Consider the following 16,795-nt stretch of genomic DNA (forward strand, 5'->3'; position numbering starts at 1 on the left):
TTAGAGACAACTTTTGTGACTTAAGACGATTTTGCTATTGTGTAAGTGACAGTCACAAAATCTATTACATTTCATTATTATTATTCAGAGATGTTTTTACACTTGAATGAAAATAAATGTGTCAATAACAAATATTAAATTTTCTATAACATAGTCAAAAAACATAATTCCTCTTAAAAATTAAATTATATGTTGGCTTTGTTTCATAATATTTACGAAATTTATGTAAAATTGATTTATTTTTAACCTTTGCGTGTTTGAGTTGCTTACAAAAAAAAATTGAGTAAATATTTTGAAACTAACGCTAGAGACCGTTTAGTGAATAGTAACTCGTCTCAAATTGAGATTTTTCCTCAAAATGTCTCAAATAGTGGCTAGAGAATTGTAAATATAATCGTTATTTAGTCAGTTGGTAGGCCCGACGTTTATATAATAAACCCTTGAATCTTCTCTATTTCGTTTTATTAGCCAAACCTACACCAAGTATTAATTGTAATTTATGTTTTTACTGTTTAATACCTGCCCCACAGTGCACAAAAAAAACTTAAGTAGCTTAGAATTTTTAAAATAAACCTAATCAATTTACATAGCAGTGGGGTCCCACTTTTTAAATTTGCCCCAGGGTCCTTGGTTACGTAGCTACACCACTATTCATTCCACAGATTTTTCATATATGTACATATGTATATGAAATCGGCTTATAATATTTCATAAACATTTCCTGCAGGGTAGATATGTAAATAACAGGCACATATAGGATCTAAAACTAAGAGTAATGGCCTTTCTGAGACAATTAAATTAGTTACATGCAAATAAAAATTATTTGCATTTAATGCGTGCATGCATTTGTATATGCTTTTGACTTGTGCTAGCATGAACCTTTGACCATTTTTTACAATTACTCTGAAATTAAAAATATGCATAAGCACACCCAAAAATTGACATATTTAATTTATTATTTGATTATACTTGTATATGAAACAAAGATGAGTCTAATTTTACACAAACATAAATTTATTTTTTCTACAGAAAAAATCTCATTCGAAAATATTTTTAATATTAATGTTACTTCGTAAAGTCTTCTAAATTCGAGTTCAAATTATTTTCTGCACTCTGATTCTATGACAGTAGCGGACTCTATGAATCGATCTATTAACTGCATCTCACAAGCAATTTTTCCTAGCGAAGCATAATGAAAACTGAACAATCATTCTACTGAGAGAAAAGGCCTTTTGCAATTTTACTAAAACAAAGTAAACAATTAATTACAGAAAATTGCTTACACTAATTTTTGGAAGTGTATTGATTACAGTTGCAACCAATAGTCATTATCATGTGTACTTATAATGGTTAAAACCTAAATAACAAAAATAAAACAGTTTATAGAAGTATACAAATTTATGAAAATGCGAGAGTTATATACTTCTGTACAAATATACATATGTTTTGTTTATTTCAAACATACATACATACGAGTATGTAAGCACTTATCTGACTATTTAAATTTCGGACTGGATCAAAGTCATTACAGCTGAAAAAATATAAAAATGTTGTTTTTTGACCCCCCAGAATAAAATGTGTTTTAATAACAAATAAGAAAATATGAAAACTGTTAAAAGAACTTTAACTTCGGCTTTAATGTTATTTTATTTTTTATTATTATTATATTCTCATTTCGATATTATCAATATTTGAAAATTAACCTAAAATAAATAATAATATAATGCAAAATTACAATGTTCAGTTTTTATTGGTTTTAAACAATTTTTGTTCAAAAGGTGACACGCACTAAAGACATTATTCGTGCCAAGTTTAATCCCGTTATATTAATTGCTTCTTGATTTGTGTTCTGGAAATCAAAAGTATCAAGTGGAATTTAAAACTGCGCTATATGGGAATAAAACGCAATTATTGTGTATAAAAAGAATACCACGTACCAAATTTTGTCGAAATCGGCCAGCAGGGATATGGGAATTCACCAAAAAGTGGGCGGGGCCAAACCCATCGTCCAATATTTACCGCGGTGCATTCAGTTATTGATTTATCGCGCTTTATGTAGTTTTGAACAGTGCCGTTATATGGGGAGTGAGCGGGATTTTCATCTGATTTCATCCATTTTCATTCTATTTGTAGGAGCTCTTATAATATTCGTGCTGGGCGAATTTGGTTGTTCTAACTTTAGTGGTTTAGGATATAAATACATTAAACTTATTAGAGTGCGAACCACGCCCACTTATTAAAAAGTTTTTGTCCACAGGTGCCTTTTGCTGCTGCGATTTCCTGTGCCAAATTAGAGTTGTATATCTTTCTTTAGTGCTTAGTAATGGGCGTGTCAATAGATAGTCAAAATGTATCCAAGTGTGATAGCGTAAAAGAACATAGTTCGCTTTAAAGGTTGTATACTGAATATCCAACTTTTCGACACCATTTTTATACTCTTGCAAAATGTTGCTTCCCAGCGAGCGTTCTTTTGAAATCTAAGAACTGAAAATAGTCGCCGGGAGCTAAATCTTGGTAATTCGGTCGACGTCGACGTTGAATTTTTGCCAATGTTTTCACTGACTTGTGATACAGTGCATTGTCTTATGAAACAGAAAGTTTTTTCTCTTCGAATGCGGTTTTCAGCGACTTCGTGCATCAAAAGGTCCAAAAACGCTTTATAATAGTGGCTGTCAATGGGACTTCATTTTTAATGGTAGTCAATAAAAATTATTCCAAGCGCATCCCAATATGCAGACTCCCAAACCATGCCAACCGACTGTTTCGTTTTTCCACGCTTTGTAGCGTGTTTATCGTGTGCAGTCCACTCGGATGACTGTCGATTTGACTTTGGAGCGAAATAAAGGAGCCGTGTTTCATTTATTATTACATATCGACACAAAAACTCGTTATTGTCGAACCCAAATATTTCTGAATGTATAAAGGTTAGTTGATATCTTTAGAGTGGCTGCTATCTGGAACAACTTCACTTTATGGTCATTCAAAATAATTTGGCGAATTTTTTGATGTTTTCGTCGGTAACAACCTCCTTTTGGCGTGCACAGCATTCACTGTCTTCGACGCTCATTACACCACATCTAAACTGAGTATACCAATCCTTGATAGTTGATTTTCCTGAGCCAGTGTCCGAAAAGTCGTCATCAACCAAGTTTTTGCTTCACCTGTATTTTTCCCTTCAAAAAGCGAATTTTTATACAGACGCGAAATTCCTTTTTATACATTTTTTCACAATAGCAAAAGTTATACACGTGCCTTTTGAAGGTTAGATTTAATTCTAGTAGCGCCATCTATGTGTTCTTCTTCTTAATTGGCGTAGACACCGCTTACGCGATTATAGCCGAAGTTTTCATTGGGTGTTTTTTTTTACGTGGCGGGTCCCAAACCTAGCGCACAACCCTATATATGGGATGTTTCGCCTTCTCACTTTAGCTCGCCTTAAAACGGATGTTCTTAGGCTACCCAGAGAATACTTGGCCAAAGACCGGAAGTCGTGAGCTGCTTGAGCCATATGTAAAAGAATCGTTTCTGGCCACTCCCAAGTGAATGGCGATCAGAGAACTTTTCTCACTTGCGTGAACTTCTACACATGACCTGACCCCATCCTCCCCCCCATCTATGTGTTAGACTGCAGAATTTTCAATTAATCTTTTAGGTTGAAATTTCTTTAGCTCTCCCGAAAAGTAAGATTTAAAAAAGTTTTCTGTTAACCTTTGCGGCGAACTTAAAAAATTTGCTATAATCACTTCAGTAGTTCCAACTAGAATGGCATGTTTACGAGGGCTGTCCGATAAATAACCGACCTCAACGTGAAGCTAGCGGCACATCTGAAAAAAAAGTTTCTACTTCAAATTGTGCATATTATAATAGCTACTCGCCAAAATTTCAGAAATTTATCTTGCGCAATTATTTGTTGACAGTCGTTTTTGTGAGTCTATTTCGGTGATTTCCCCAAAATGGAAAAAATTGAATATCGAACTGTAATTAAATTTTTATTTTTGAAAGGCAATACGCCTTCACAAATCAAAGATGAGTTGGACTCTGTGTATGGTGACTCTGCACCATCGTTTACCATCGTAAAATTTTGGGCAGCTGAATTTAAACGTGGTCGCAGGAGCTTGGAAGATGATGAACGTCCTGGGCGTCCAAAAACTGTAACCACTAACGATAACATCGCTAAAGTTCATCAATTGGTACTAGACGACCGCCGGATTAAAGTTAGGGAAATAGCTGAGATTATGAAGATGTCAAAAGAAACTGTTTGTCACATATTAAACCAAGATTTGGGCATGAGAAAGCTGTCCGCGCGTTGGGTGCCGCGTTTGCTTACGCTAGACCACAAACGTGCGCGCATGAACATTTCCAGCGCTCTGTTGGCTCAGTTTAGAGGCAATAAGACCAAGTTTTGGCGCCGATTGATAACTGTAGACGAAACTTGGATTCATCATTATACGCCCGACACAAAAAACCAATCTAAACAGTGGATTGAAAAGGGGGAACCAGCCCCAAAAAAACCTAAAGCTGTGTATTCGGCTGGGAAAGTGATGGCGAGTGTTTTTTGGGACAGCCATGGAATTATTTTTATCGACTATCTTGAAAAAGGAAAAACTATAACAGGAGCATACTACGCATCATTATTGGACAAGCTAAAGGAAGAAATTTCGAAAAATCGGCCACATTTGCAAAAAAAGAAAGTCTTGTTCCACCAAGACAACGCACCATCTCACACCTCAACAGTCGCCATGGCGAAAATCCACGAATTGCGGTTCGAACTGCTTGACCATCCACCTTATTCACCGGATCTAACACCAAGCGACTTTTTTTTGTTTCCTCAACTTAAAACTGCGCTCGGCGGCCAGAGATTTTCGTCAAATGAGGAGGCAATCTCTTTCGTGAACTCGTATTTTGCAGACAAAGACGCCAAGTACTATTTGGAAGGGTTGCAGAGATGGGAGCATCGCTGGGAGAAGTGTGTGGAGTTACAAGGAGACTATGTAGAAAAATAAAAAAAAAAATTTGAAAAAGTCGCGTGCATCATGGTTAGGTTGGTTATTTATCGGACAGCCCTCGTATAGATTAAGACTAATCAAGAATATTTGATTTCAGATAACATCAACAGCCAAAAACACCCGGGTCACCCACGTACATTTTTTTGAGGTTCCAACTTCGAGTGAAAATAGTAATAGTAATAAAGTATTAAATTTTTTCAAATAAATTTTTTTTCTATATATTCAATATGTAAATAAAAACACTCTAAATATTAAAGATAATTCATTTTTATTTTCCTAATAAAAACCACCCTCCAAAGAAGTCATGAAAATAGTCATAAGTTACCAAACTACTACCTTAAACGGATGTTCTTTGGCTACCCAGAGGATACTTGGTCTAAGACCGAAAGTCGTGAGTTGCTTGAGCCATATGTAAGATAATAGTTTCTGGCACCGCCTCCATCTTCTAAAACAGAGCCGCTCAAAATAATGCGCAATTTATTTACCAACGCATACAATCACACATTTGATATCTGCTAGCGTATGATTGTGTGCGCGCGCTTGCTTAGTACACTGAGTGAAATCGTGCTATTTGGTTATTTTGTTATTAAAAATTTAGAAAAAAATCAAAAATTATGGTTTTTGATTAAAAAAGCAATTAAGAACAACAATAATTTTAAGTTAATTTTTTTTAACTTTCCATGATTTTTTCCATATCGACTTCAAGATCGTAAGTTTTGATTCTCATTAAGTCCTCTATATGCTTATTCGAAACTGAATTCCTGTATTTCGAGTGTATTTTTGACGCTGGCAGAATTAACGTCATAGCGTACATGCTTCGACTGCATTTACTTGCCTATACTCCGAGTATAGGCATGAAAAATTTTGAGCGGCTCTGTTCTAAAACATACATATATAAGAAGCTAATTACCTAGGATACTGTAGAAAATGAAACGTTTGATTAGCATACAAACATATGTGACCAGGAAGATAGCTACAACATACTGTCGATGACGTAATGAATTCAAAAATCAAAAAATCAACATAGAAAAACTCATTACGATGCAGGTAATTTAAGATTGCTAAAAGTCTGCATTGATAGCAATATTGCCAATGGAGATTGCTCATTGCTAATGTTTAACAATTAATGTCTAAATATATGTATTTCATGTTATCCATTACTAGCAATGAACAACGATTTAGATGGTTTGACGGCGCTGTTTTCATTTCCACAAAATTTTTGAAGAGGTACTTACATGCAAACGCGTAGTTTCGGTCGCGATGCCATCATTTTGTTTTGTTGCGTAAACTGAAATTTAGCGAATTCAAAATATAAATTTTAACAAAACTTGGACATATGTATATGGATGGCTAAGATTTTAATAATAGTTGCTATCATAATATGACAAACGCAGATGATAGAGAACAAAATTGAATCGACGATATATTACCAGAATCAACTAGACAGCGAAATTCGTAGTTGTCAGCATTTCCGAGTGAGGATGTTTTCTTAACAATCTATTATATAAGGGATACCGGATTATGCAGAAGGCACAGTTCTAGTAAGAGTGCTGCCGTGTTCAGAATAAATGAGGCATAAGTAAAAAATGTTAATTCGGATAATGTGTAGGAAAGCGTTAAGGTTTGGAAATTATAATAAAAGATAAGTGTATAGCTATTAAATAGAAATTTTTATTTAATAATCAAGCTCAAGGGTGACTTACAGGGTGGACGATTCATCGAAAAATCCGTTACAACATGTGAATATCATATTTAATTATTGAATTGGTAAATAAGCATTATGCAACAACTATTTAAGACTTAAAATATGAAATCTTATTTTACCAAAAAATACATTTGTAGAAAAAAGTAGATTTCCACTTTCATTCCTCACATACAATTTAAAAACGGCTCAAGACCTCAAATATACACTATATCAGCTCGATCCATCCGACGCACACGAGACCATTGTCACAAAAGAACATTGCCAACCTCAATGGCAATGTATTTGACACATTGTTAGCAATGAACATTGCCATTGTAGAGATGCGGATTGATTCTTCACATTCTTACAGCCCTATTTCTTGCACTCACAAAAATCACCTCCCTCACTGTTGTGAGGTGTTCGTATGCTGAGGTGATTTCAAAAGCTCAAATGTTCACAATTACCTTACAATTTTGTAATGTGTGAAAGCAAACCTCACAATACAAAATCGGTTGTGTTTGTTTTGGTAATTTCAATATTTTTAAAGAAATTCTTATCATCTTATTTCAATACAATAACTGCAGTATTGAAATAAGATGGAGGAACCAATCTTCCAAAGGCGTTATCTATTATAAAAATTAATAATTGTCTATTGCAATATATATGTAACTTACAGTGTTTGTACATTTTCCTTCATTCTAAGTATGAATAAAAAGGCATATACATACATATTTATGTTTAAACAATTCAGACAAAATTTCATTTGTAAATATGTATGTGCGGATAAAAAGATGTTTATGCTGAAATAATAACATGTAATGCTGCAGCTGCTGCTGAGTTGTTCTTTCACATTTTGAAATCCTAAAAGGAAACGAAATTATTATAACGGGTGATTTTTTTGAGGTTAGGATTTTCATGCATTAGTATTTGACAGATCACGTGGGATTTCAGACATGGTGTCAAAGAGAAAGATGCTCAGTATGCTTTGACATTTCATCATGAATAGACTTACTAACGAGCAACGCTTGCAAATCATTGAATTTTATTACCAAAATCAGTGTTCGGTTCGAAATGTGTTTATCGACAAATTTTGTTCAGCGATGAGGCTCATTTCTGGTTGAATGGCTACGTAAATAAGCAAAATTGCCGCATTTGGGGTGAAGAGCAACCAGAAGCCGTTCAAGAACTGCCCATGCATCCCAAAAAATGCACTGTTTGGTGTGGTTTGGACGCTGGTGGAATCATTGGACCGTATTTTTTCAAAGATGCTGTTGGACGCAACGTTACGGTGAATGGCGATCGCTATCGTTCGATGCTAACAAACTTTTTGTTGCCAAAAATGGAAGAACTGAACTTGGTTGACATGTGGTTTCAACAAGATGGCGCTACATGCCACACAGCTCGCGATTCTATGGCCATTTTGAGGGAAAACTTCGGACAACAATTCATCTCAAGAAATGGACCCGTAAGTTGGCCACCAAGATCATGCGATTTAACGCCTTTAGACTATTTTTTGTGGGGCTACGTCAAGTCTAAAGTCTACAGAAATAAGCCAGCAACTATTCCAGCTTTGGAAGACAACATTTCCGAAGAAATTCGGGCTATTCCGGCCGAAATGCTCGAAAAAGTTGCCCAAAATTGGACTTTCCGAATGGACCACCTAAGACGCAGCCGCGGTCAACATTTAAATGAAATTATCTTCAAAAAGTAAATGTCATGAACCAATCTAACGTTTCAAATAAAGAACCGATGAGATTTTGCAAATTTTATGCGTTTTTTTTTTTTAAAAAGTTATCAAGCTCTTAAAAAATCACCCTTTATATGTACCAAGTTTAATAAATTTGCAAAATTTCTCCCTTTTTTGGTTGTCCATTTCTTCATTTTGTCTTGTTGGTTTTTGTAAAATAGTTGGTTCACAGCAAAATGCTTTTCACCTCAATGTGGTGAGTGTTTTGAGCTTCTTTCTTGTGAGGTTTGAGCAAGAATAACCTCAAGAACCGGTTGTGACGATTTCTCAGAATAGGGTTATTAAATTCATTACATCACTATATATACACTAGTTTGCACACATTTGTATATATACTTATAACATTTTCCTCTATGAAGCTTTTAAACTTAATAAGCTTTTAATTTTTTCCACTATATAGAGAGCATACACATAATCAAGAGCTTTTTTGGGACAAAATCGCACTAACTTTTCTCGTCAGACCACTACATCCATATAAGCTTTCTTAGTAAAGATTTTATTATTGCCGTTATATTATGGCAAATGAATCAAGTTCCCACTATAATATTTCCTACTGTTATCTTCAGATAAAGCAAGTGAGTTGAAAAGTTCCGGGTTTCAAGAAAAGTATGGTGTGTTTAGTGCTACGCTTATTTAAACTTCATTTTTTAGCACCGAAGTGCCCCTTAAATGTTTTTAGCGAAAAGAAATATTATAAACTCTGAATGAGGGACACAGAATTAGCAACATCAATGTTAATTTTTCTACTAGGACTTACAAACAATAAAGAAAGAATAAAGTTTGCCAAAAATATTTAAAATGATTTCTTTATACCACCGCTATGTACATACATACATACATATGTATTATAGCCCACAGAATTAGCTATAATATTAATATGTATGTACATACATATGTACATATATACCAAATTTTAGAATTTAATTTAATCATTTACCTGAGTTCATGACCTTACAATTATACATTATATATTTATGAAGACGAATTTAAGAAATACACATGTAGTTTATATGTAAGTATAATTAATATATTATACTATATTACTTTTCTCGTAACTCGTATAAACTCTGTTATTAAAAAGGGAAAAATATTTAAGAATAATGTTAAATAAGATCTTAGATAAAACATACAATTTATAGAATTTCAGCATTCCAAACTTAATTGTTACTACAGCAAAGATTCTGAAGGAGATATTACATGGTTCAAATAAAAATAATACAAGGTATTAACATACTTTATTTTTACATACATATGTACATACATATATGTATACATAGATAGACACCTACATATGTACATATGTATTTCAAAAAGAGTTGAGAATATTTACCCCATACGTCCTAGGTATATGCACGTGTGTATGGATATGTATTTCCTGTTTATAATGTCGCTGATTTGTTTGCTAAAGTGTGTGTTTGTACGTGCCATGTACAAGAATGTCAATATACTTACACATTCACCCATGCGTCCATGTATGCAAACATCTGTACATATGTATGAATGAATGTGCGGTAGTTTGATCTAATAGTGGACATTTTTGCTGAATTTATACATACATACATGTGTGCTGTACATATGAATATATGTACAATTCTTATGTAACAATAATATTTCTGAAGATGTGCAAGAGCCATTGTTAGTTTTCATATGTATGAATGCTCCAGCATACACACATCAGGCCTATACTAATGGATAGCTGTACATACGTACGTATGTATGCAATTTATTTTAGGTATAAGAGTTTCATTAGAACTCCACTAATGTGCTGAACACATAGAGAGCAACAGACTTTAAGCGACATCTGTCAAATATTAAAATACACACGTTCTTATGGACGCAGTTATGTAGTCGTGTAGATATCTAAATAACTGTGTCCTTATCAATGTGTGTATTTTAATTATTTGACAGATTTTGCTTGAAGTCTGTCGCTCTCTATGTGTCCAGCACATAATATTTAGTGGTTGAATATCTAAGAGAATTGCAATTTTAACAAATTCTCTGTGTGTACATATCCCCTGTTCTTGAGGGTTATTTTCTCTCACGAAATAATGCTCTCTCCTAAATTTAGTCACGTGAAAGGACTCCAGTTATTTGAAGAGAAAATGTTTCATTTGTAGGAAATTTCTCTAGATATCAAAGTACTTTCGGCTTGGCATTTAAATCGTTGGCACACGATGCATCAGTCGAAAATCGGGGCATTTAGAAAGTGGTTGTGTGTTGCGCGTGTTCTGTAAGAAATGTTGGGTCAGTGACAGAAAGATATATCCAAGTGCTTATTTTATATCGCACCGTCAGCGAGACAACTAGTACATCTTTGGCTGCCAAGCTTAAATGAGCAATTATGTGTGTGATAATGTGATGTTGGCTATTGTACCTATTCGTGACCGCACACGCACCCAAAAAACTCCGTGTTTAAAATTGTTTCGAACCACTAGTGTATGCTAATGGATAAATGCCTGCACTTTGGAATACACGTCCAACCGACACAATGCATATCAAACCACAACACGTCCACTTAGTCGTATTTATAGCTTTTTATTTATGCATCATGCATATATTGTTTGTCGGCAAAGAGCAGCCTGAAATTCCTCACGTTTAAGAAGTTGCCGCCAAGGCGTAATATGAAGTTGTTGTCTACATAATTACATACATACATACGCATGTATGTGCAAAGTGCATCTATGCTAGTGAATTTTTCAATCGGTTTGAACAATATAACAGTTGTCGGTAATACTCGATTACTATATTTATATAATACTACATAGATACTTAGTACATTGAATTCGGTGTTTAGACAAAACGCCAGTGTCCTACATATATGTATACATACATATGTATATTGCGTAGTCGAAAAAGTCTTTTCACATTTCTAATCAAACTTCAACTTATTTTTTTATATGTATACTAATAAAGAAATAAACAAATATGTACCATTTTGGTCGACCACTATTTGCTATTTTTTCGGCTAGAGACATTATTCCATCAGTGTGAAACTTTCATCAGTGTAAATCGAAATTTCGAAATTTCCAGAACGGAAGCGAGCGAACCATATAGTATGACACTAAGTGATTGGTAGCACTGGAGATATACGACTGCAACGACATCTATTGATACGATACGAAAACACTTTTTCGACCAAGACGATATAAACTATTTTATTAAGGTTATACAATAATAAGATTAGACGAGAAGAGAAGCTCTCAGAAGCTCAGAAGCCCTCTTGAAAAAATATATGCGCAGCTATCTTCAGATAATCTATCTTCACCTGTATCCAGTTTTTAGGGAAGAGGTATTGAAATGTTGTACACCTTTTTTAACAAATGTTTTTAAATGTTACTAGATATTTCGAAGGAGATGTAATGTGCTTATGTACATATGTATGTACATAGGTTCCCTTGGGTCTGAGAATAAGTATTAATGCATTAATATGCAGTTAACGCAGGCAGGATTTTAACAAATAAGTGTATAAATGCAAAAAGACTAAAAGAAATCAGAATGAACCGTGTTCCTATTCATTTAGGATATAACTATGTACTTACCATAATATCCTGAGAATAATTGAAAGAGAGGTCACGACAGATCTTTCCCCCTACATTCCCGAGTATACATAGTACATGAGATAGAAAAATAACCATATGGGATCGTAACGTCATTAACGAAAGAAAACTTTATTTACAATTACTACGAAAGTTTGACAGTTTTTCTTCAATCTTGGTAAAATGTATTGGGATTATTAATTCTCTGTGAATATATGAATAGCATATAGTAGTATGGACGCTACTTTATATAATAAATTTGAACAAATATACATACATACTATATATATATCTGTTTTTAAGTAGTGTGCCCCGCAGTGTATACTCAAGAGATAATATGCACTTGGATTATATAAGAATCCAAAAAAATTCAAAGTTTAGTGTTACCAATAAATTTTTCAAGTGATAGCATGGCTCGTACTCACTCGCGAGTATAATGAATTATTTAAAAGCAAAGGTTTTGGTTCTTTTATCGCTCTGTGTAATTAACGCGACACAGGCAGATATCATATTAAGAGTCGATCCCTTGGGTAAGTAGTCCTTTACTTACATTATAGATACTTATGTAAAGTACGTTTTTATTTTTGCTTTCATCTATATATATATATGTATATATGTAAATATGGATGTGTTTTTTTAAGCTAACATAAAAAACTAATATCGAAATTATGAGTTAAAATAAACATATTTTTACAGAGAAAAATATTTTTGAAAAGCAAGATTTTTAGTCTAATTTTAAAACGAGTCGGTGGCATTCCAATAACTCCTGAAAAATCTGTTTTCATTGAAAATACCATAACTTTCGAACAGTTTATGATACAATTGTTTACATTTCTTATTCTCGTAGAGTATACATTTTCCTAAAAAGCTACCTGCGGCGCCAACAATAGTTATAACCTTCCCTTTTTATTTAAAAGCATATACCTAGATTTGGCACATAATATTCTTGTTATACTTATGTTACAGCTTATGTTCAGCGACTGAAACCCCTCCTACTTTCCAAATGCCGCTTAATTTTAAGTTTCATCAGGTTCTTTCACTTAATAATTTTTTCAATAATGATACAGATAATAAATTTGTGAGGTATTCCTAAAAGCGTATACGGTTATATCGGCCAATATACATATATGTATGATATTAAAATTAAATAATTGGTCAATAAAAAAAATATCTTAACGAAATTAAATGGACCTTGTTGCTGGAAATGGGTTATATACGTTTACGAATTACCCAGCGGCATTCAGGTTTATTGGAGTGCAGAACCAGCGACCAGGAATAAAGGGATGTTCGATTTATTCTAGTGTGAGAGTGCTTCAAAATTTGCGGTTTTTATAACATTTTCCATTATGGCCAGATTGAACAAAATAATAATTTATGGGCATTTATCAACCCAATACTCAACATTTAGTACGAATAAAAACTACTATATAGTGGTTATTTATTATATGGAGAAACTACTTAAATCGTTTTAAAGTATATTAGAACAACTGACTTTTGACCTTTTAATACCCAATAAAAGAATTTAAGCTTGCCAGCTCTCAATCATTAAATGCTTTTAATCATTTTCCATTGAAAATAATACTATGATGCTTCAAATTACAGAACGTTTCATCAAATACCTTTAAATTTCACAAATTTATTTAATTTTCATTGTTTAACAGTTTTTATGAGTGGTCTTGAACGATACAACAAATCCCTCCGCTTACATATTTTTTTGGTAAGATTTCAATCTGGCGAAAAGCGGGGTATTCTGATCTTCAGGAAAAAGCAAATAACGGCTTATCAAAACCGCTTACCCCAAAAAATAGTACGCGGCCTCCACCAATTATGGTGCCTGGAAATGCCAACGGCAATAATTATCAGCAACTATATGCTATTGCTAAATCAGAAGCAAAAATCAATTTTAGGGAAATAAAAGCAGGAGTTCTACAAGGTAGTGTGTTGGGCCGTCTTCTTTATATTCTATTCACGCACGACCTGTCAATAGACTGCAATTATACAACAGCCACATTTGCTGATGATACCGCGTTGCTTGCTGTTGGTAGTAGTGAACACGATTCCACTAATAATCTCCAAAAAGCTGTAAATAAAGTCGTACAATGGGCAAAGAAATGGCAGATAGAGCTGAATGAAACTAAGTCTGTACACATTGTTTTCACAAGATACAGTACTTACCAATTTTCATAGACGGTGCTCGAATACCGTACTTTAATTCCGCTAAATACTTAGGAATGACGCTTGACACTAAGCTACGGTAGAAAGTTCACGTAAAAAACAAATGTAAGGAGCTGGACATGCGACTCAAAAATTACAATTGGTTAATCGGTAACAAATCAGTGTTATCCATCGAAAATAAGTTACTTATCTATAAACAAATAATCCGACCGATATGGAGCTATGGTGCACAACTCTGGGGATGTACTAACGCAAACAATAAGAAAGTCATCCAACAATTCTAAAACAAAGTACTAAGACTAATTGTCAAAGCGCCTTGGTATTGTAGATGTGCTGATATAGAGCGTGATCTAGGCGTAAACTCGGTTAACGCAGAAATATTAAAAAATGCAACAGCACATAGTGCAAGATTGCTACAGCATTGTAACGAAGAAGTAGCTATGTTAACTTCTAGAGATGGTCCACCAAGACGACTCAAACGCCTCAAACCCAGCGATTTTTTAACTTAGCCAATACTCTCATAGTAGTTTTGTGATTTTGTAATTATATGTTTAAGTCATATTCAAGTTGCTTGTTAGTCCTTTCTTTTATTTGAACTAGTATAACTATGTATAAACAAAAAAAAAAAAAAAGTTTATCATAGACAACATTGTTGATCAATTCGAGTACCAACCAGCATCAACTGATTTGATACAACATGAACAATCTGTTGTTCGGCAATCATGGCTGACTTCGGTTCAAATCGCATCATGTCAGTTCATAGCGTAAGGACGATTGCGTGAATCGAATGAATGTGTAACTGCAAATCATATATAAGCTGATCGCTAGTGATTCAAAGTTGTTCTCTATCGCTGATTTGAAAATAAACGGTGCGATTCGTGTACATGAACCAACAATTACATGTACAATTTGTATGTGGTGGTCGCTCACAAGAGTGAAAAGTCTACCATATCAAAAGCTGAAACTTACTTTTGGTATCGCATAGAAACAACGCTCAAACGAAACAAGTAAAAAAACACCGCATAATTTTTTGATATGCCTATCTAGTGTAATTGTAGCTGCGGTGCACCAATGCAGATCTGTGGTATGTATGTAGTATGTTCAGTGGCGTAGCTACAAATCTGGGCGCCCAGTGCCAAAGATGTTCTGCCACCCCCCTTTATCTACCTACCTATAAGTTTCATGAAGTGGTTCGAACAAAAGTGAATGTTTACAAAATATCTTCGATACAAAGTATATAAAATTTAGGAACTAGAAGCCACGCAAATACTCACTATACCTGTATCAGTTGCATCTTGTGAAAGATCTTTTAGCAAACTTAAATTAATAAAATCTTACTTGAGATCGTCCATGAGTCAGAGTAGACTGTCCAATCTTGCGATTCTCTCAATAGAATGTGAAACTGCTTCAACTTTAAATTACAATGATATGATATGTCATTTTCCAGCGATTAAAGCTAGAAAAGTGTATCTTTAAGTTCTATCACTATTCTTAAGAAAAGTATAAGCTAAAAGATATAAGACAAATTCAAAGACTGAAGAGTATTCGAGTAAAAATTAATGTTTTTCATTGTTATTCAGATTATTACATTGTGAGTGTACAACTCTTTATCTTTTATAATAAATTTTGTAAAAAAATTTGTTGAAGTATTTTTCTGAATATTAAAAAACAGCGAATATCGTTTTGCCGCCCACAAAACGTTGTGCCCGGGGTGACGGCACCCTTTCCCCATCCCCCCCTAGCAACACCACTGAGTATGTTCATGTCTCAAGTATATATTTGTTTTTTTGAAGCTGACTACCCTAAGCAAAATTAGGTCACAAACAGCATCAAATGGAATCAAGATTATTTTAGAAAAAATAATTATAAATACGAGGGCTGCTTTATATATTTCTGCCCTAATAATGAAAATAGGAATATTTAACAACGAAAATGGATTTATTGTTTTTCAAAATATTCTCCATCAAGATTTATATACTTTTGCATGCGCTCAAACCAATTTTCGAAGCACTGTTTCCACTCCGATTGAGACACCTCCAAAACATGGTTTTTGAATGCTTCAACAGCATCTTCTGGCGACGAAAATCGTTGACCACGCATTATTTTCTTGATGTGTGGGAATAAAAAATGAAGTCATTGGGTGCCAAGTCAGGGCTGTACGGCGGATTACCCATCAATTCGACGTTTTGGCCGGTCAAAAAGGACTGGTTTGAGCCGATGTGCGCATTGTCATGGTGCACAATGATTCGTCTTCTCTTGTTCGTTTTTCGAATTTCTCCGAAGACTTCAGTCAAACAAATGGTGGTGTACCACTCAGAATTGACCGTCCTACGTTGCTCAAGCGGAATAGTCGCCACATGACCAGTTTTGCCGAAGAAACAGGCGACCATTTGCTTCGAAGTGCTTCTTCCACGAACAATTTTCGTTGGATTTGGCTCGTCTTGGAAGACCCACACGGTCGATTGCCGCGATCGTATTTTTTCAGCATTTCTTTACACCAATCCACACGAGCCTTTTTTTGAGCGATTGTCAAATTGTGCGGGATCCAACGAGAACAAACCTTTTTACGGCCAGGTGTTCATGCAATATCGAATGTATGCTGGTGGGAGAAATGCATAGGCATGCCTCTATCTGAAGGTATGTTACA

At 34.3% G+C, this 16,795-nt stretch overlaps 1 protein-coding gene across 10 annotated transcripts in view; it reads left to right on the forward strand.

Annotated features, from left to right (window-relative positions):
- LOC105232978 (uncharacterized) overlaps window positions 1-16,795 on the forward strand; it is a 50,975-nt gene that overhangs the window by 12,190 nt on the left and 21,990 nt on the right. The window contains exons 1-2 of one of the 10 annotated variants that reach the window (XM_049447501.1): window positions 10,616-10,780; window positions 11,778-12,503. The exons of 4 other annotated variants lie outside the window; for them this stretch is intronic. In XM_049447501.1, the coding sequence (XP_049303458.1) occupies window positions 12,410-12,503 (94 nt within the window). In that variant the 5' untranslated portion in view covers window positions 10,616-10,780; window positions 11,778-12,409. Of the gene's footprint in view, window positions 1-10,615; window positions 11,165-11,777; window positions 12,504-16,795 lie in introns of those variants that run through there. 5 more of the 10 variants (XM_049447502.1, XM_049447504.1, XM_049447500.1 and 2 more) reach the window with 5 other exon arrangements.

This window comes from Bactrocera dorsalis, chromosome 2 (assembly GCF_023373825.1).
Source record: "Bactrocera dorsalis isolate Fly_Bdor chromosome 2, ASM2337382v1, whole genome shotgun sequence".
In the NCBI taxonomy this organism is placed as follows: Eukaryota; Metazoa; Arthropoda; class Insecta; order Diptera; family Tephritidae; genus Bactrocera; species Bactrocera dorsalis.